The sequence below is a fragment of the Anabrus simplex genome, chromosome 3 (assembly GCF_040414725.1).
Source record: "Anabrus simplex isolate iqAnaSimp1 chromosome 3, ASM4041472v1, whole genome shotgun sequence".
Taxonomy (NCBI): Eukaryota; Metazoa; Arthropoda; class Insecta; order Orthoptera; family Tettigoniidae; genus Anabrus; species Anabrus simplex.
In genome coordinates, this window is record NC_090267.1 from 441454287 (window position 1) to 441476410 (window position 22124).

Here is a 22124-nt window from a genome sequence, read left to right on the forward strand (position 1 = left end):
CACAGATCTGCTGGTTTTACGTATGTCTTGAGTTCGGTTGTTCAGGGTAATCGTTGAGGATTACAGTAAACTTTAAATTCACTAACTTGTATATTTATAGGAAAAGGAGGGAAAGCGGTCAAATCTAAAAAAGCGTGCCATGTTAATTTTAGAGTATTTCATACAAATTATGGTGTTCACTATGTTAATGACTGGGTTGATATATATTTCCTTTTCTCTGAACCTAGATAATGATCAGTTTTTGTTTCTTTTTCTGTTAGGATCATGGAGAAGTGGTCTTGGATTCAACGCTCTCATCCATGCACATCGCCCCGACCTGATCAACTTCAATGCTTTGGTTCCTCACAGACACATTGATAATTTGAACAATGCTTTTGATGTCGCCAATAATGAATTGGGTATTCCTCGACTGTTAGATGCAGAAGGTATGATATGAAATAAAATTTATACCTTTTTTTTAATTTTTAGTAACTTTCTCCTTGAATTATCCATTTTCTATGACAAAAAAATTATCTTTTACAGATGTAGATCAAAGTCGCCCTGATGAAAAGTCCATCATAACTTATGTAGCATCTTATTATCACACATTTGCACGTATGAAGAACGAGATGAAAAGCGGCAGAAGGATTGCAAATGTAAGGTGCAAACTCATCTTTGATTTACTGCCTAATATATGTATAGTGTTAAGTATAGTAATGACGGGCAATCTCGTTTCTTTTCTTCTGTAGATTGTTGGCCAGATGATCGATGCAGACAAAATGAAACTGCACTATGAAAGACTTACAACCGATTTGCTGGAATGGATTCGACTGAAAGTTATAGAGTTAGAGGATAGAAATTTCCCAAACCTCCTTGAAGGAATCCAGAAAGAACTACTACGTTTCAAGCAATATCGAACAATTGAGAAACCTCCTAAGTAAGTTGTACCATAAATGAAGTGAATTTTTCTTTCTAATAGTCATACATTTTCATTCCTTTTTTTTAAAAAATTGCCCTTTGTGCTTGTGACTGCTAATACTTTCAAAGTTTGATTGTCTTATTATTACATGGTTTTCTTTTGAATTACTGTTAATATAATGAATATGGAATTTCATTTTTGGAATTATCTTATCACAAACTCTGTGTTGTTCCAATTAATGTTTAGCTGAAAACATTCTACACAATATCTTCAGTCTCGTAAACTAATGATCTTGCTTGTTTTGAAGTGTCCTTTATGTGTATGATTTGAAAAAGAAAATTCCTCTGTATTTTGATCATGCCTCTTTTTGAAAGGTTAGAAGGTTGATATAATTTCTCTGTGTGACAGGTACAAGGAGCGAAGTGAAATAGAAGCTTTGTATTTCCATATTAATACACAGTTGAAGTCTTTGAACCAACCTGCATATCAACCACAAGATGGGCAACTCATTCACGATTTAGAGCGTAGCTGGGAAGGATTGGAGCGGGCAGAACACCAACGTGAGGTAGCTCTGCGACAGGAGCTCCTGAGGCAAGAAAGACTGGAACAACTTAACTACAAGTTCGAGAGAAAAGTATGCATTTCAATTTTTTTTTCCTAACTGAAATTGATCCTTACAGAACCAAGTGACTGTTCATCACCAGTGCTTGCCCTTGCAAAAAAGACTGATGATATATTGTGAAAAGCTACTCTAGCTAAAAGACCAGATTAATATTTTGTTGATGAAGTAAACCTAACATTTAAAAAATACTTAGTTAATTTAATAACAATTTCTGTTTCACTTGACGGAGGGTAGTTTTCTCAACATTTTGGAAAAAGAATCTTATACATTTTAATTACAACCTACGTTATTGATTTATGAAACAACTGCAAAATATGTCTTAGCCCTTCTCACCAGACACACTCCCTAAATATGTCTGGTCTTAAAGGGTTGAGGGTTGTGTAGGATCCAGTGTGATAAACCTATAGACAGGAGTCTCTTACATTTGATCATTCTTAAATACAAATCAATTGAGCTGGGATTCAATTCTAAAACTTCGAGTATAGAAGACAAGCATTTAATAAACTACCCATCTTGACAGTTGGGCTAAAATTAATTGCACAGCCCCCCCTCCCCCCCACCAGATAGTGTGTTCGATACAGGTTTAGTTTGATGGCATTTTTGGATTCTTATCTTACATTAAAAAGACAAAAAGAGAGAAAAGTCTTTGTAATATAATGTTACCTTTATTTGGAAATTAATATACAGAACAAGTTGGCCGTGTGGTTAGGGTCACACAGTTGTGAACTTGCATTCGGGAGATAGTGCGTTCGAATCCCACCATTGGCAGCCCTTGATGAAAATAGTTTTCCGTGGTTTCCCATTTTCACACCAGGCAAATACTGGAGCTGTACCTTAAGACCATGACCAGTACCTTCCCAATCGTAGCCCTTTCCCATCCTTCCATCGCCAAAAAACTTAGATGTTGAGGAGGCTGAGTTCAAATAGTCTGTCCTGGGTCATAAACATTTTGTAAGTAGTCCTTTTAAAGTTTCAGTTTAGGAAATTACCATTTTGTGGAAGAAAGAGCAACAGGAATAATTACATCTAAAATTAAACATTTCGGAGCCAATTTTAGTTGTTTCTTTAATAATAATTTGGCACAGATATTTGTGAGAGGGTATACCCCTTGTATTCCTATACTCAACATAATAACAGTAATTTGCAGGCAGATGCAACCACCCAACATTTACTCTACATATGCACTGTATATATATTTTTTTTTTCTTTTCCCATTCTACAGACACGTCACGATGTAACCTTTCCCACGCTGAGTGGCATTTGGGTTATTTACTTTTTTCTGGGGAAGTCTGCGGGCCCTGTAAGCCCCAGGCCTGCCTGCATTGTAGGCCTTGCAGGCCCTAATGTTATGCCACTGAGTTGCATGGAAACAGAAACGGTAAAAAAATTAAGTGGTGGTGGTGATGATGATGATGTTTTCAGTTCAAGTACAGCAGAACCATTATCTTCTCCAATGCTGGATAGGTACTTTCTTACCTTTCTGATACTTCCAAAGATATCAAACTTATTCTGCAATATCTGTCACTGTTGTAGCGGTTCTTAATATTAAACACAGGTGTTCTTTAAAGTGCCTGAGTAGAATGTCTTTCCAGCAAATGCATAGGTGTACTTTCTCCCAAGAACCATTTATTTAGTAAAGTATGTAAATTGAAAATTATTTGAAATGCTAAAAGTTGCTAACTAAAATAAAATTTATGGAAAAATATAATTTTGAATGTTTTGAGGTATCATGTTTGGTCTTGCCAAGTGTTGATAGTCATGTAATGTCTCTATGCTTTTTATTTTTAAAAGAGGGGATATCCTTTTCCTTGCAAACTTTAGTATCATTCATTCTGGCAAACTCCACCTCCCCCCTACCTCCTGCTCCCTCCAAAAAAATTTGGTAATTTCCTGAAGGCTGGTAATGTATAAAGTACAGTAATTGTAATGTCACCAGTTACTCGTTGAAAAAGTAATTTTGTTGCGGAGTAAAATATTTCTTAGGTCACTGCAGTTCAGCCCAGTGTCTTTCTTCTTGTACTTTTCACATCATTGGATATACAATATGTGTTATGGAAATTTTACAGAAGAGCTGAACAAAAGTGTCTTTGGTGTAAAAATTGCTTTTCTATGTTTTTGATTTCTGTGCTACCTATGGGTCCTCTTAACAACTAAATTATGCAACAGTTTGAGTATTCACCACTTGATGTCTTGAAAACTTTGTGCAATTAGTAAAAAAAAATTCGTGAAAGCGGTAATTCATGTTTCTCAAAATACAGTTTTCTTAATAGGAACGGTTTGTAATTAATGTCTTCTGAAGAACTGCACCTACAAGCATGAACCCTTTTTTTAGAATGCTGAGTATCTTATGCCAATTTTAGAACTACAAAAATCTCAAAAATGAAAAATCCACCCTTAGGCCCCTTTCTGCACAATGGGTTACATATGTTATTGCCAAGATATTTTGTTTGACAAGAGGACAGGGTTATGATTATTCCTTCTCCTCCTCCTCCTCTTCCTCTGATGATGATAACGATTATTTATGTACCCTATACCCTCCTTTGTATTGTTACCTAATCCTTTATTTATTATTACAGAGTGTTCTGAGAGAGGGTTACTTGAAGGAGATGATCCAGGTACTGTCAGACCCTCGTTATGGCAGCAATCTGACTCAAGTCGATGCAACAGTAAAGAAGCACGAGGCCATCGGTGCAGACATTTTGGCTCGTGAAGAGAGGTTCCACGACTTGACAAACATGTCAGAAGAGCTTGTGCGTGAAAACTACCATGGCAAGGAAAGGGTTCAGAATCGTGAGGCTGAGGTTTTGGAGCGCTGGCACGAATTGCTGGAATTGCTCGACAAACACAAGACCAATCTCATAATGCTGTGTTCCCTTATGGCCTTGCTGCGAGAGATCGACACAGTCATGTCCACTATTGCAGAGTTACAGGTAAGTTCAAATCAGGCTTTGTGAATGATATAAAAAACTAAACTAAAAAAAAGTATGACTTACAACTCTAAATTTATAGTTGATTTAGTTAGTGACTCTTGTTTAAAAAAATAAAGTTCAGTAAATAAAACATTTTTCTTTATTCTCTTGAACTTGCCAATTCAGTAAATAGAATGGTGTAATTCTTTATTTGAATGATACATTTATTTGTACTATGTTCAGTTTTCCAAGGTTCTTCTAATTAGTAACTGTATAGGCATAGGAAGCTGATGGAGAGCAGCGACTTATCATGTAAGCACAGATTGTTAGAGCACTTGCAAAGCAAGCACATGGGTACGTCCTGTTTGGCTGCAACTTTCTTCAGCGGAGGATAAAATTAGAATTATGGTCATCGTTGTTGACAAACACAGTTGTGAAATAAACAGAGCGGGGAGATTGACGAGACGAGAGAATGAAAGAAAGCAGCGGTTATCTAATATCCGAACACCAGTTGAGTCCAAGTTCGGAATTTCAAAGGGCAAGAGGGTGGAAATATGGGCATTGATGTTGGTCTATAACTGTGAAACAATAATCAGATGTGGTTTGATGGGGATAGAAAGATACACGTTATGGGTTTTGCGGGTATTGCGGTGGCCACATTTATTTTAATAGATTTTGGTAGTTGCACAAACATACAGAACTGTCGAGTCTGCATTGAAGCTGATGGATGATGTTTGACGAAATGTTGTCATGGTTACTTTATATGGAATAATAAGAGGGTGTGGCTTCCAGAGAGGCCTGGTGCAGGTCTTTTGAGTCGACGCTGTATAGGCGACCTGTGTCGAACCTGGGACCTCTTGGACCAAAGCCAAACATGCTGATGATTTAGCCATGGAGCCGGATAAAGCTAATTTATGGTGGTGGTGCTGTGCATTTCATGTTAGGTATATTCCATTTTATAGTGCACCAGCATTCTAGAATTATATGAAATTAATGTAAACTACTTTTCTTGTGCATTTCAGAGATACAGTTTCCTAATTTACCTAGTACAATTTGAGATTTTCACCCAGTATGGAAATAGTGTATTGTAACATATATATAAAAAGGGCTCTATTGCAAAATAAGTATCATATGAGTTCTCCAGTGGGTATTTTCGCAGGTGGGTTGCATAGTAATTTTTTCATTGAAAGTGACCTAATATATTAGATTAACAGATATTGTATACATGTTAGAATGAGAAATTTTGTATCTTATTTGTGAAACCACCTTCTGGAAAGGTGTATATAAGATACTTTATTCCCAGAAGGCGGTTATCTTGAGTCAGGTTTGGAATCATTACCGTAGTAATTGATCTAACGAGCAGAACCGTTATATTTTGAAGGGTGCAGAAAATGAGTGCCCAAGACAGTTTCCACACTTGTTGCAGAAAAACTTTCAGCAGCAGTTTTCTTGACTGAAACAGTCTTTCTGCACTTTTTCTATGAAAGTTGCTTATAACTATGCACTTTATCTTCTGTTTTAATTTTCTGATGGCATAGCAAATTCATTCATTTTTATAGACATTATAATATTGCTTTTGGGCTTTTGCTGTTTTGTCTTGTTTTCTTGACACCACAATTGCCCCAAATCTATATTATTATGTCTATAATTACAGACTATAAAAGCATCAGTCTAAATCATTAGTTTTAATAATGTGATGTAAGTGCGGCCAGTATCCGGTAATTGGGAGATAGTGGGTTCGAGCCCCACTGTCGGCAGCCCTGAAGATGGGTTTCCGTGGTTTCCCATTTTCACACCAGGCAAATGCCGGGGCTGTACCTTAATTAAGACCACGGCCACTTCCTTTCAATTCCTAGGCCTTTCCTATCCCATCGTCGCCATAAGACCTATCTGTGTCGGTGCGACGTAAAGCAAAAAAAAAAAGTAAAAGTGATGTGGTTTTCTTGGAGGGATACATTTGTGTGCTTCTCAAGGATGTACTGGTAACCTTTTATATTCCTCATATCTGAGAAGAGAAAAGTAACTTAAGTAGAGAGTAAATTTCCTTATTAGTGCTCTTGTTTGTTGAGATTGTTTTTAGCAGCAGCACGTACCATACTGTGCCAGCAACGAATTGCAGAGTTCACTCTCTGATTGGCTTTCTAGTGTCCTTCCGACCCATTGGGAAGACACCACGGCCACTTCCTTCCGACCCATTGGGAAGACACCACGGCCACTTCCTTCCAATTCCTAGGCCTTTCCTATCCCATCGTCGCCATAAGACCTATCTGTGTCGGTGCGACGTAAAGCAAAAAAAAAAGTAAGTGATGTGGTCTTCTTGGAGGGATACATTTGGCTTGTTTGGCTTTGGATGGAAAAACTACTAATTATTTTCTGTTTTAATTTTAAAAATCAGTTATTTTTATTAAAACTGTTGAGGTTCTTAAATGGCAGAAGAATACAAATACAGTTAAATTTTATTAATTTAGCTCTTATAGCTGCTGCTGAGCTCTGTAATGTGTTTATTTTTAAATTACTGCTATTCATGGTACTAATCATTGCATAAAAACATTATTTTCCAGCTGTATTTTGGTTTGATAATTTAAAATATTAAGCTGAATGTTTTTCTTTTGTAGGGGAACTTCCAGTCAGGTGATGTTGGACAGCATCTCATCGCTGTGGAAGATCTCCTGCAGAAGCACAGCCTAGCAGAGCTTCAGGTGACATCACTAGGCGAGACACAGCGCAGACTAGGGCGTCAAGGACAACAGTATGTTTCCAGTGGGAACCGTGAGGCCGTCCTTCTGGAGCAGCGTTTGAATCAACTGAATGCAGCATATAATGAGTATGTATTTTCAGAGGTGCTTCCTAAAGAAGAATTAATTCGAAGTGAAATTTTTTGTGGAGTGTGGTATAGTTAAATTGAAATAATAAATATGGTAGTTCAACCTATTCAATACAAGTAAATAAGAGATGTAGAGATTACTTTCTTATTTAATTAAAAGTGGAAATGGTACCGGTTTTACCGAGCTCAATAGCTGCAGTCACTTAAGTGCGGCCAGTATCCAGTATTCGGGAGATAGTAGGTTTGAACCCCACTGTCGGCAGCCCTGAAAATGGTTTTCCGTGGTTTCCCATTTTCACACCAGGCAAATGCTGGGGCTGTACCTTAATTAAGGCCACAGCTGCTTCCTTCCCACTCCTAGCTCTTTCCTGTCCCATCGTCGCCATAAAACCCATCTGTGTTGGTGCGACGTAAAACAACTAGCAAAAAAAAAAGTACCGGTTTCGACCCCAGTCTGCGTCATCATCAGCCGATTATATCTCTAAAATCAATGCATAAGTAAGAAAGAAGTTAATGGTCAAGTCCACACAATATCAGTTGAAGAGGCGATATAAAAATGGCGGGGGTACGCACTGTAAAAATTCAGACGAAGTGGAATGTAAGTCACTTAAAAGAAGTAATGTGTAATCTTCCGAGCATATGTTTTACTCTTAATATCCTGGACAAGGTTGTTTAAATGTGAAAATACATAATGATTTTGAATATTTGTAGACTACTGGCTGCATTGCCTTTCATAGACAGTTTGTTAATGTCTCATGGTTAGCGATGCTCATAGTTGATGTGCTTGGTAATAAAAATCTAAGTTTCTTAATATCTCAATTATGAGATCATATGGTAAAAATATATTTGGGAAAGAAAGTAATGGACATTGCATTTTCTACAACTTTTGTTATGTCACATACAGTACTAGATAGAACTGGTATTGGACATTTGTGAGAAATGTAATAATCATGATTATCTCTGTTGATACTCCTTATATACTTTAAAAAAATTGTATGAAATAGAAGATCAGAAATTATAGTTTGCACAATTTTTATTTTGTATCATACATTTTTTGATGCAACTAATATCTAAGGAAAAATTTGTAATTTCCTGTTTTGAACCCCTTAATATTACTACTGCATTAGTAATCAAACATTGTATAATCCTGTGCACAACCTGACTCTCTCTGAGCTTTAATACAGAGTTTCAAAACATTATGTTAAGCCATTTCTCCCCATGTCATAACAGGAGGACGGACAGTTAAACATACTTTTGACTTTTTATTCCTGGTTATACTTCCTCTTAACACAAGCATAATCACCACCACTGTGTGCCTAACCTGAGATAAAAATAATTTAATTTTTTTTAAATATAAAGTTTACAGACAAAATTACATTTTTACTTACATAGATTGTTTTGATTTCATCACAATTTTAAGTAGAAAATTAGACTATAATCTTAATAAATATTATAAACTCAAGGGGCTAAGATTGGGAAACCTTATTTACATAATGATAGAAAAACAAGTGTGAAAATTGGGAGAAATGATTTTCTTGAATACAAACAATACAGCTTATGGTTGTGGGCATTTAAAATAAATTAGTTCATTAGTTCTGATACTTTGACTTATGATATATTTCCTATTACTGTTTCAAGTGATTCAATGTTTTTTTTTTTTTTTTTTTTAAAGTCTGATGGAGAGCAGCAAGGCCCGTAGAGCTAGACTAGAGGATGCCCGCAACTTCTTCCAATTTTTGCAGGACCATGAAGATGAAGAGTCCTGGCTAGTGGAGAAGCAACGCATTTGCAAAGCTGGCATTTCTGCCAAGGACCTGAGGGCTGTGTTGAGTTTACAACAGAAGCACAAGGTAACTGATGGTATAATGGTGTTTGGTAACAATGTTGAAAGAAATACAGTAAAACCTTGGTTATCCATCACCCATTTAACTGCCATTTTGGTTCAACTATCACATTTTTAAAACCATGTCAATCCCGTCCTTATTACACCCAGCAGTGTAGCAGATGCATTGTTGTCTCAGACTTCGTCATTGTTTACAACTAGCACAGACAGTGCGATTGTTCATAGTATACTAGTATAACATCTGGTTTTGAATCTTGTAACCACTTAAATGTTATATTTTGCATGGTGCTATCCCCAGTTGGATTTGAACTGTTAAAATGGCTGAAAAACATAAACAAATATTTAACTTGGAAAGAAAGGGGAAAATGCTCTAAGTATGACACTAATTTATGGTATTGGGCAAATAACAGTCTGTGATATCAGATGTGATGCAGTAAAAACTGAAAGCCATGTGATGAAAATGTAAACCACCGATAGCATTTAAAAGCTTGCAAAATTATAGAACTGGCAAAATACTGGTTTGTTCAAGCCCACAGCTTAGGGGACCAATAACAATTGCAAAAGCTGTTGATGTGGTCAAGCAGCGTGGTGGAGATCAGTATTAGATGGTTCAACATAATGGGCAAGAAACAAAGTATGGAGAGTGCAGTGATAATTTTCTCGACTGTATTCTATTATCCATCTATTGTCACATCTGTCATGGCACCAATCTCAATTCCTGATGACTGATAATTGAGTTTTCACTATACAAATTGCACAACATTAACTTCACTGTACTATGCCAGGTATAGCCTGTCAAGAAAGTAAGCTGTATCTAAGATAAAATTCTGAAAGAATTTACTTTTATAAAGTCCACCTATTCAATACAAATTTGCCATTTAATAAATAGTCTGTCTAGAAAGCTACATAGGACTTGTTTCGACCTAGCCTAGAGGTCATCTTGAGCTTAAAATAACACAAAGACGAAAAACATATACAAAAACAGTGATACATAAAAATTTTAATGAGATGAAATACAATCAACAAATGCAATAAAAATCTATGTTTAGAATGTTCTTAGATTCAATCTTGTTGTAGACAAATCTAGTTGTAACAGGTGTGGGCCCAACCGTGTTTACCACATCTATTGGTTGGCTTGAGGAATATTTTAAAATTATGAAGACTGTCAAATGTTGTCTATTTGTCGTGTTTCTGGAATGGAATGGAGTGAAGTTTTGAAATACGTAAATAGCTTTACGGAGAATATAAGTATAGCCAGGATCTAAAAGTGAAACCAAAAAGCAGAGTGTGAGAAGGGAAAATGAGGTTGAAATAAAAGTTAATATGAAGAGTCGCAAACAAACTCACTTCCTCGTTCCTCCAGCCCTGTGCTTGAAGTTCATTACTTGTAAGAAAGTAAGGACTAAATTAATATATGCTTGGTCATTGTATTATTTTGGTAAACTGTATTTTATCCCTTTGTAAATAATTTCATTAAAGTTAAGAAAATGTATAATGTGCAGGTGTTACAAGATGAAATGAAAGCCCGCCGTCCTAAATCTGAACAGCTGTGTGAAGCTGGCAGGCGTCTCATTGCAGACAAACATCCGAAGACCAGCGAAATAGAGGCTCGCATAGAGTCGCTCCAGGAGCACTGGAAAATTCTGCAGGAGTTAGCAGCATTGCGCAAGAAGCAGTTAGAAGATGCAGCAGAAGCTTATCAGGTAATAATACCCCATGTTTAGAAAAAGGATGAGAATCTGTGTGGTTTTAATACAGATTTAATACCCATTTGATTTTTCCCTTACAGTTTTATACTGATGCTAATGAAGCAGAATCTTGGATGAATGAGAAAATGGCTCTAGTTGCCTCTACAGACTATGGTGAAGACGAACCGAGTGCTCAAGCATTGCTACAGAGACATAGAGATTTACAGGGAGAGCTTCATGCTTACAAAGGTGACATTCAAAGTCTAAACACACAAGCTGAGAAACTCATCAAGGCTGGAATTTCTACACTTGAGGTATGGAATACAGTAGTTATTATATGATTAAGATTATTCTATTCCTGATATGTTGAAATGTTTTTACAGCGAGCTTTTGTTTCTAGAAGATTTTCTTTTAATATAAATTTACCTGAGAAACTGTGGTCATTGGTGAGACAGACAGCAGCCTACTTCATGCAATTCCTCCCCACAGGTATTCTTCATTGAAGTAGTTTTGATAGATACATTATCATCTGCTGTTGGGTAGTTACATGTAGGAGAGTAATGTCTAAGAATACTTCTTGAATTGACTAAAAGGGAATTCCTTCAATATTTTAAGTCCTATGTAGATGGATAGGAATATGAAAGGGAATACGTGATATGATAAGAGCAATTTATGTTGCTGTGTGTGTTTCGTATGTGTAATTCTGTAAATCGCATCCGAAGATCGACATTCAAATCACAAACCACCTTCATATACTGAAAGACAGATTCCTAAATGGTTTTTTAAGACTATTGTAATTGTACTGCATATCTAATTCTTCATTACAGAAACTGACCCTTGAAAAGTCAGTATACCATATTTTACCTGCGTAATACACTTTTTTTTTTCCAAATTTTATAATAAAAACCTAGAATGCATCCTTAATGCAAAGAAAAATTTGTAATGCCGGACTGGGTGGCTCAGATGGTTGAGGTACTGGCCTTCTGACCCCAACTTGTCAGGATCGATCCTGGCTCAGTCCGGTGGTATTTGAAGGTGCTCAAATACGTCATCCTCGTGTCGGTAGATTTACTGCCACGTAAAAGAACTCTTGCTGGACCAAATTCCGGCACATTGGTGTCTCCGAAAACCGTAGTAGTAGTTTGTGAGACGTAAAGCCAATATCATTATAATTGTTATTATTGTTATTGTTGTTGTTATTATTGTTATTATTATTATTATTGTTGTTATTATTATTGTTATTATTATTATTATTATTATTATTATTATTATTATTATTATTATTATTATTATTATTATTATTATTATTATTATTATTATTATTCAAAATCTGTAACAAACAAGAGAAAGAAAAAAAAAGACACACATTAAAACTCTCACTATCTCAAATGTGAAATAATCTGTAGCATAAACAGTGATGTAGTAAACCAATAAAAACTACAAATGATGTACTGATATTTTTGCAACAAATGGGTCTACTATTGATCAGTGTCTAAGTAGCATCATCTGTTCAACTCATATTTTAAAACCCACACAAAAATAAAAACACAGTAAAACGTGTGGTTCTTCTATATCTGGCAGTATTTTGTGTCATGACCTTTCTAAAGTCTGCGATTCAACATTCTGTCAAGCATTAGATATGCCATAAATGGCATCCAACACTTAGTTCGTCCATGTTCTCATCTTCTTCCATTAATTTTCTCAGGAGACCTGTTCGATATCTTTCAAGGGACACTATTACACCTTGGTTCATGAGTTGAGTACTGAAGTCACATTATGGGACAAAAATTTGGTAAAAATGAGGCAATCGTTCAATACAAATTTGCTTTCATTTGGATGTAAAGGGGCATTATCAAGGAATAACACTACCTTTGTTCAATCCCCTTCTCGTAGAGATGTCAGACACCAGGCACAAATTTCTTGTGAAACCAGTCCCTGAAATTTCTGTCCATCCATGCTCCTTTTTGATTATACTAACTAGAGCATTGGAAGTTCTTTACCTTCTGTACCCTTGAAAGAATGTGTTTTTTTGGCCTTTCTGATTACACCTAATTTAAATTTGTGATTTCCTGTTGCATTGCTGCAGCATAAAAATGTGATTCACTCCTTGGATAATCTGTGTCTAGGAGCATTAACTTTATCTTGAAGATGAGTGTCCTTGCTGGTAGACATTTCTAATACAACCCCATTTCACCAGCATTGTAGGTTTGTTCAGGTTGTTAATGTTTATTTTACCTTAACTCTTGAAATTCAGTCCGGAGGGAATCTGCCGTTGCTACGTTGGCACTCTGCCGCTCTCCCTGTATGATAAGTTCGCGGATCCTACGACTCTCCTTAAATCTCATAGGCCATCCCAGTGAAGCTTTAAACTCTCCGTCTAATCCCAGTACCGCATGGAATAGCTTGGCTTTCTCTGCACACATTACACTGGTGATAAGCTCTTTTGCCCTTTTTTGTGGTTGAAGCATTGAAGAAGTACAACATCTACTCTTCAAATGTAGACTTTTTAGAACTTTTAACATTTTTGAGGTCCACGACTGCTGTCACTCATACAAATTCCTCTAGCTTTGCCTTGTTCTTAACATCGCAAAGTTTGTGCTCCTATTCCATGATCTGCTGCCAGCTTAGCAGCTGACTCTTCCTTCTTGAATACTTTTATTACTTCTAATTTTTTTGTTTTATCGTTAAAACAGTTCCGAGTTTTTTTGCCGTGATGTGACAAACCTGAAGACTACGGAGACTGATTAACAACACAAAACTGAGCTAGTTTTTTTACAGAACAGTTAGATCAACAAGAAGAGAGATTGTAGTCGCCGAAAGCCTAGCAGAGTTCACAAACATTTTATTTTTAAGGTTGCACGAATAACCTTCAAACTTGATAATCTGCACATGAATAATCAGGAGCTTGCTTTATTAAATAACACAATTACACATATTCAGTATGTTTTTATTTGATATATTCATTATCCTTCACATTTTCTTAAAATCTTGTGCATTTAGCACTTTGTGTTGATTTCACTGTCTCCTTCATTTCGCAGAATGCTGTTTAGATAAAATTTTCAATTGCTTCTTCTTGGACTCATATTTTACTTTGCTCAAAGATAGGTTGAGCTTCTGTTCATCAAGACACTTACTAGAAATTGTGACTAACAGTGTTGTTTTCTTACGGCAGCTTTCTGGAGAGCCTGAAATGGTGTCTGAACTTGAACCTGAAGAACTGGTGAATGAGGTGCGGTTGGTTCCTCAGGAGTATTGGGAGGAAGAGCCTGTGGAAAGGGTGGAGCATAGGCTAGTCCTGGAAGAGCGACAAGTGCCACAGGTTAAAAGTCTCTATCCTTTCAATGGCCAGGGCATGGTCATGGCAAAAGGCGAGGTATGTTTCATTTTATATATCATAATGCTTTTAAGAACTCGATGACAATTTGTCTTGACAATATCTTGGAAAAAACCATCATATAGATTGGAAACTTGATCTCAGAAATGATGCTTTGATATAGGAATCAGATTTTCCCCTACATATTATGCAACACAGTTTGTGTTCTACCTACAGTATAAAAGGAAAGTTGTATTAAACCATATGGACTAATTAAATAAAAGCATTCAATAGCCAGTCAACACATCATCATCATCATCACCACCACCACCATCATTGTCCCACTCCAGTTGCCCGGGTGTGGTTAACAAGCTGCCTCCACTCCTTTCTGTCCTTCCACTTTTCCAGCTTCATTACTTCTGCTGCATCCAATCCAGCTTCTCTAATGTCCTTCCAAATCTGATCCATCCACCTTCTTCTTAGTCTTCCAAATGGTCTCTTTCCCTTAACTTCTCTTTCCAATTCCCTTCTTGCTACCCGTTCCCTTCCCATTCTTTTTACATGTCCGACCATCTCAGCCTTGCTTTCTGTATCTTCTGTACTAACGGTTCTATATTTAACTCTTCTCTGATTTTAATATTTAGAATTCTATTTCTTCTTGTCTTTTTAACCAATGTTCTTAAAAATTTCATTTCTGCTGTTTGTATCTCACTATCTTGTCTCTTATTAGTTACCAGTGTTTCTAGTCCGTATATTACAATCTGTATGAAATACTGTTTATATAATGTTAATTTCGTTCTCTTGGGTACTTTGTCGTCCCATGAAAGCTCTTTGACTTGATGATAAAAATGTTGTACCTTTACTTAGTCTGTTATTAATTTCAGGGTCGATTTCATTACTTCCATTAATAATGCTACCTAGATATGTGAACTGTTCTACATTCTCTAACCGTTCTCATTCTATGTTCTCCATCTAGTCAACACTATTTGTTATATATTCATAATTTGTTAGGAAGGAAGCAGTGCTTTTCATTGTCGACTCAGTTAAATGTAACTTTTCAGTCTTTCAAACACACAATTTCAATATAAATATTACACTATAACATAGCTGTAAAATAATAAAAAAAAAAAAAAAAAAAAAAAAAAAAGGCAGCAGCACCTATCCTGCCACATTATTAAACAAGAAATAAAAATTAAACACTGTTAAACCAAGAATGACGTGATTTATTATTAAAAGAAAATTAGATTCTGTCAAGTCGCACTCAATATTTGGAAATATTTATGTTTATTTCTATCCAAACAGCTTAGAATTTGAAATTTTGAACTTATCTTAATGAAGTCCTGCTTTTTCACCGCTCCAGCATACAAGTGTGAGGTGTTCGAAAAAATGTTGCTTCGTTGGCTCAGATCCAAATTCATAGATGTTTAGACAGAAACAAAACATAAATATTTCCAAATATTGAATGTGACTTGACGGTGGTGATGAAGTTACAGAGGGGAGATGACAAATCACGAATCAGAATAAATGACACCAAACTGGACAGTGTTACAACGTGTAAGTGCTTGGGTAGTATAGTATCAAAAGACAATCTTGCAAAGTATAAGGTGGACAGTCGAGTTAGCAAGGCAACTCAGTTTTACCAAATAAGCCAACTGCTGTGGGGTAAACAAGTACCATTGAAAGCAAAGATGACATTATATAAATCATATTATACACCCATCCTCACGTATTGCTTGGAAACTACCACGGAAATGAGACAAGACAACTCAAAACTCCAAGCTACAGAAATGAAGTTCCCACGCAGCATGATACAGAAGACCAGGAGGGACAAGTTCAGGAATGAAAAAGTCCGAGAGGAGGTGGGAATAAGAGACTCCTACCACAGAGGATTCAGAAAGCAAACTGAAGTGTTTTGGCCATATAAGAAGGATGAGTGCAAGCAGGACTGCAAGAAGAGAATATCAAAGAGAAGTAAAAGGAAAAATACCACAGCGGCAGACCCAGAGGAAAATGGACAGGTCTGGTGAAAAAAAGATGTCGAGGAGAGAGGACAAGATTGGGAGATTATGAGAGACCAGTGTTTCATGGACAGGCAAAGATGGAGGGGGCTCGTACACCACATCTGGGCAACTGGAGATAGTCAACGACGATGATGATGATGATGATGATGATGATGATGATGATGACGACGACGACTTGATAGAATCTGATGAATTTTCTTTTAAGAATGAAACATCATTCTTTCTTTAATAGCGTGTGTTTTTATTCCTTGTTTAGTAGTGTGCTTTTTTTTTTTTTTACAGGTACACTGACTGACAGAGCAAATGCAACACCAAGAAGAAGTGGTTCGAAAGGGATGAAAGTTGGGGAAAAAACAGAGACGGCACGGACGAATAATTGATGTTTATTTCAAACCGATATGCAGGTTACACAATGCGCACGGCATCGACTCAGTAGGATGTAGGACCACCGCGAGCGGCGATGCACGCAGAAACACGTCGAGGTACAGAGTCAATAAGAGTGCGGATGGTGTCTTGAGGGATGGTTCTCCATTCTCTGTCAACCATTTGCCACAGTTGGTCGTCCGTATGAGGCTGGGGCAGAGTTTGCAAACGGCGTCCAATGAGATCCCACACGTGTTCGATTGGTGAGAGATCCGTAGAGTACGCTGGCCACGGAAGCATCTGTACACCTCGTAGAGCCTGTTGGGAGATGCGAGCAGTGTGTGGGCGGGCATTATCCTGCTGAAACAGAGCATTGGGCAGCCCCTGAAGGTACGGGAGTGCCACCGGCCGCAGCACATGCTGCACGTAGCGGTGGGCATTTAACGTGCCTTGAATACGCACTAGAGGTGACGTGGAATCATACGCAATAGTGCCCCAAACCATGATGCCGCGTTGTCTAGCGGTAGGGCGCTCCACAGTTACTGCCGGATTTGACCTTTCTCCACGCCGACGCCACACTCGTCTGCGGTGACTATCACTGACAGAACAGAAGCGTGACTCATCGGAGAACACGACGTTCGGCCATTCCCTCATCCAAGTCACTCTAGCCCGGCACCATGCCAGGCGTGCACGTCTATGCTGTGGCGTCAATGGTAGTCTTCTGAGCGGACGCCGGGAGTGCAGGCCTCCTTCAACCAATCGACGGGAAATTGTTCTGGTCGATATTGGAACAGCCAGGGTGTCTTGCACATGCTGAAGAATGGCAGTTGACGTGGCGTGCGGGGCTGCCACCGCTTGGCGGCGGATGCGCCGATCCTCGCGTGCTGACGTCACTCGGGCTGCGCCTGGACCCCTCGCACGTGCCACATGTCCCTGCGCCAACCATCTTCGCCACAGGCGCTGCACCGTGGACACATCCCTATGGGTATCGGCTGCGATTTGACGAAGCGACCAACCTGCCCTTCTCAGCCCGATCACCATACCCCTCGTAAAGTCGTCTGTCTGCTGGAAATGCCTCTGTTGACGGTGGCCTGGCATTCTTAGCTATACACGTGTCCTGTGGCACACGACAACACGTTCTACAATGACTGTCGGCTGAGAAATCACGGTACGAAGTGGGCCATTCGCCAACGCCGTGTCCCATTTATCGTTCGCTACGTGCGCAGCACAGCGGCGCATTTCACATCATGAGCATACCTCAGTGACGTCAGTTTACCCTGCAATTGGCATAAAGTTCTGAGCACTCCTTTTTGGTGTTGCATTTGCTCTGTCAGTCAGTGTATGTTATAGTGTAATATGTTTGGATCAACATTATAAATATTATTCATTGTTAGCACAACATTAATATAGTTCAATCATCATATATAAAACACTGTGTGAGAAGTTTTTCAAATTAAGCCTTAAAAGCTAATAAAATTAAAACTGGAAATTGAGGGACTTTTTAATGCTTTCACGTTCTTTAGTATCCTAGTCTAAAATTGCACATATTTACTTAAAATTTACAGAGCTGAAGTATGATTTAAATATGGCCATTCTTATAAATTATGAAATGTTTTATTTTGATAATTTTATTGTAGAGATTTTTATTTTTTTTCTTCTCAGGTTATGTTTCTTCTAAGCAAGACAAATCCAGATTGGTGGAATGTTCGGAAGGCAGATGGTTCCGATGGTTTTGTTCCAGCCAATTATGTTAGAGAGATTGAACCTAAAGTGGTGCAAGTACAAGTGCGCCGTCCAGAAAAGATACGAGAAATGAGGCGTGTCAGGAAAACTCGAATGGTGAAACAGGTGGTACCAACACGACGAATGAGAACTCCGAAAACTTCTCCTGGTGAGTGATCTAAATTAACTCTAGGGTCTTGTGCATTTACTGTAAACTCGCGAGGTTGATTGCTATGGAGACCAAGAATTTGGAACGGAGTCTGTTCAGGATTAAGCTGTGTTAAGTTTATGTTGCTAAATATTCCTAGAATAGCCAGATGTTGGTTCTTGCAATTTTTTAGTAATTTACATATATTTAAGAATATTCCAAATCTGAGGTGTGACTTTTGCTTTAATATTTTGACTTGCAAACTTGCTTAGTGAATATCACTTACTAAGATTAAGAATATTTTGATGATGATGATGATGATGATGATGATGATGATGATGATGATGATGAATTCTGGATTTCTGATCATTGTTCTCCATGCTATTCTAAGGTTCATACAGTCTTTTTTTAGATGAATTTCCTTGAAAGGTTCTGATAATTTGAAGTGAAATATCTGGAATGGCTATGAAAGTGGAAATTACAGCAAATCTATGTTCAATTTCAGGAAAACTAAGATTGGATTATTTTTATTGCTTTCCAGTTAAACCTTTGAAGCGCAAGGCAGATGAAGACAATGATAATGTTGAGAAGCGGCAGAAGAAGATCAATGCAACTTACAATCAACTTCTGGATCTGGCCCAGGTAGATATTGCTGGTGGCATTGAAAACAATGGTCCATGCATCTCAAGACAATTGCATTGTAACCTTGGTTCAAATTTCAGTTTGCACTAGACAAATTGGATATAAGACAAAAATGAGGTATAGGTAGAAATAATCAATTTTGCAAATTTTCTATTGTTGCAAGCAGTGCGGCAAGATTTTAATGTGAAAGGATGTTTGCGAGCTCCATTGTATTCGCATCATCTGCAGGTTTGAGCCAGGTTCCTTTTTAGCAAAGACTTAACCTTTGGAAATAGAAGTCACATGGGACTACGGTGGACATTTCAACTCTGGGATATTGTGCTTTGCCAAAAATGTTTGGACAGCTTGTGAATTCCATACTTGCTACACTACTAGGTAGGCTACTCTGGCTGGAGCGCTATGACGTCATGAGATATGAACGATAGCGACTAAGGTACACAATCGCAGTACAGCGAGCCTGTCAGTGAAACATCTTCCCAATCTTTCATCAAATAATAGTCTGGTTTAGTCTGATTTGATAAGTAACGGTACATCCAATAGATTTAAAAATGTGAAAATGCATTAAATTTTGTCACATGCTGAGCAGGTAGAACATAAACTATCAAATACATGACATATAATATGATAAGAAATAAAATATTGACATGCAACTTAAAATAATTAATTTCCTGATGAAGTAAATATTTAGATCAAATAGCATAGGAAAATATGCATCATATCGACATCTTTATGGAATTATATTAAAGTATTGAAACGTATGTGTCAGACTTGATTAGTTGATAAACCAGCCCAAAGCTTAGCCTTCTTATTGGCATATTTTCTCATTTACTCTTTGCATTTAAATGCCATATCGTAATAAATGTGCTGGTCCTTACGTAGAGACAAATTATTTTATGGAATACTGGAAATTTTGACTTAATAATAGAAATAAGAGTTTTCATTACGTTTTTGCATCTGCATTTGCATCTTACCGTGAAACACACCAAATGTAATTTCAAACTGGGTTATGTTTTTTTACCACTCATGACTGGGATGTGTGAGACCCCCTTTTGAAATAACCGAGATCCAGTAACAGGTCTCTTCTCACACGACATTTTTGTCTCTTTCTTTGTATTTGCTGTATATCGGATCACGGATACTGTGTTATTTCACAAGCTTCAAAATATATTCAGAAATATTAGTTATTAACACATAATAATGTCTCATTTCGGTAGTGAAGGTAGTTAGTGGGACGTAAAATCCAATAACATTAACAGTATTATGTGCTAATAACTTATATTTCTGAATATATTTCGAGGCTCGTGAAATAATACAGTTTCCGTGATCCAATATACAGTAAATACATAGAAAATGATAAAAATGTTGGTTGGTCAGTCACTTGCTTTTTTGATTTACACTGCGTGAACCATCAGCGATAGGAAATGAAGCAATTTTATGCTATAGTCCGCAGTAAAAAAATATAACTCTTTAAAATTAAATAAATAAATATTTCAATGTTGTCCTCTAATTCCTCATCGAAATAAATTGTTTGACCTCCTCCACTATTTTATAAGGATTACAATAACCTTGTCAGGGCATTATTTCCATGAATGGTTCAGAAGTTATGACCATTTTAGACTGTGGTGGTAATACGTGTCAGCAGGACTGGCGAGTGCTGTCTTCATAATCATATGACGTTATGCAGAAGGCGGCTAGGGAGAGAAACAAGTGCGCGCGATGCGGGAAGACAGCCTGTTCCATACTGATGATGAATCGTCTTAGTCAAGAATCCATGAGCTGTTTTTCCTCATTTCAGGTCATTTCCTCCTTCCTGTTCGTAAAGGATTTTTGAGATTTCCTTATACCAGTCCTGATTAATTAGACTATTTGCGCCTACTGGTCTAGTGTAACTAATACATGCTTTGTTTTTAAGAATGTCAGCACAAATGTTCATGAGTTTTTACTCAGTACACAAATAATACTTTCTTTCAAAGGAAATTTATTACACCTACCTCATATTTTGGTCCAACTGCCAAATTTTACCCAGAGTGAATTTTTTATATGCTTCAGTCTTTTAAAGATTAGCTTTTGTAGGCTATTTATTAGCAAGTTTTCTGCTTTCCCATTAGTATTAGTATTTGTACAAGATTAACTTTTCACAGACAGAGCAGCTCCTTCTGTGGATCAATATTAATGTTGCCCTTCAGCAGATTTATTCGAGGGCAGAAAAAAGTCCAGTGGACACTCCATGTTTACGATGTCGGCATGTAAGTCTCTGCTGACACTTCAGACGTTTACCTGACAAAATTAAGGGAAACTCGGCCATATATCACCCATCAGAGATCCAGTTTGCTCTTCCATCTGGTACAGTAAAACAGAGTATTGAAATTGACAATGTAAATGGCTTTATAGTAAAATGCTTGCTGCACTTGGTAGTTAAGGTCATGCGATGATTGTTATTGTCATCTTACGAAATATATCAACTTCCTTTCACGTTCACTGTCACTGGCTCTAAATTATGAAATTGTCTCCCAGAAGGTATCAGAAAATCAAAATCCCTGAATGTTTTCAAAAGTGCTTGCCATGGTCATTTCATTGAGAATATAAAGTAGCATTTTCCAGCTCTTACTGGGACGGACGGATGGATGGATCTCATCTCTTGCTCTTCTTTCGCCATTTCCTTACTGGGAATTGAACCCGGGTCCCCTGAGGACGGCAGCTAATAGTGCTAACCGTTATGTTACGTAGGCAGACATCTGAGAGTAGTGAAACTTTTTATTTGAACCCTGTCAAATGTTTTAATTGCTGTTTTAACATATGCTTCTTCAGTCTAATTTTTTAAAACCTTACTTTAATGGGAAAGCAGAAAACTTGCTAATAAATAGCCTACAAAAGCTAATCTTTAAAAGACTGAAGCATATAAAAAATTCACTCTGGGTAAAATTTGGCAGTTGGACCAAAATATGAGGTAGGTGTAATAAATTTCCTTTGAAAGAAAGAATTCTGGATAGAACATTGAAATTTGTGAGTCCTGAAAAAAATAGTGGTGCATAATTTATTTTCTGTACTTTTTCATTTTGTGGGAGGGGAGTAGTATATGCAATGTACTGTGTATTTTCTCTTCTATTTTAATCTATTTTTTCTCTCTAATT

General features: G+C 37.2%; 1 protein-coding gene across 7 annotated transcripts in view; it reads left to right on the forward strand.

Annotated features, from left to right (window-relative positions):
• kst (spectrin beta chain, non-erythrocytic 5 kst) overlaps positions 1-22124 on the forward strand; it is a 621462-nt gene that overhangs the window by 452287 nt on the left and 147051 nt on the right. For all 7 annotated transcript variants that reach the window (XM_067143517.2, XM_067143512.2, XM_067143511.2 and 4 more), the window contains exons 6-17: positions 261-425; positions 523-635; positions 729-916; positions 1307-1532; positions 4097-4450; positions 7045-7253; positions 8926-9103; positions 10599-10799; positions 10886-11098; positions 13957-14157; positions 18144-18372; positions 18893-18993. In XM_067143517.2, the coding sequence (XP_066999618.1) occupies positions 261-425; positions 523-635; positions 729-916; positions 1307-1532; positions 4097-4450; positions 7045-7253; positions 8926-9103; positions 10599-10799; positions 10886-11098; positions 13957-14157; positions 18144-18372; positions 18893-18993 (2378 nt within the window). The remainder of the gene's footprint in view (positions 1-260; positions 426-522; positions 636-728; positions 917-1306; positions 1533-4096; positions 4451-7044; positions 7254-8925; positions 9104-10598; positions 10800-10885; positions 11099-13956; positions 14158-18143; positions 18373-18892; positions 18994-22124) is intronic.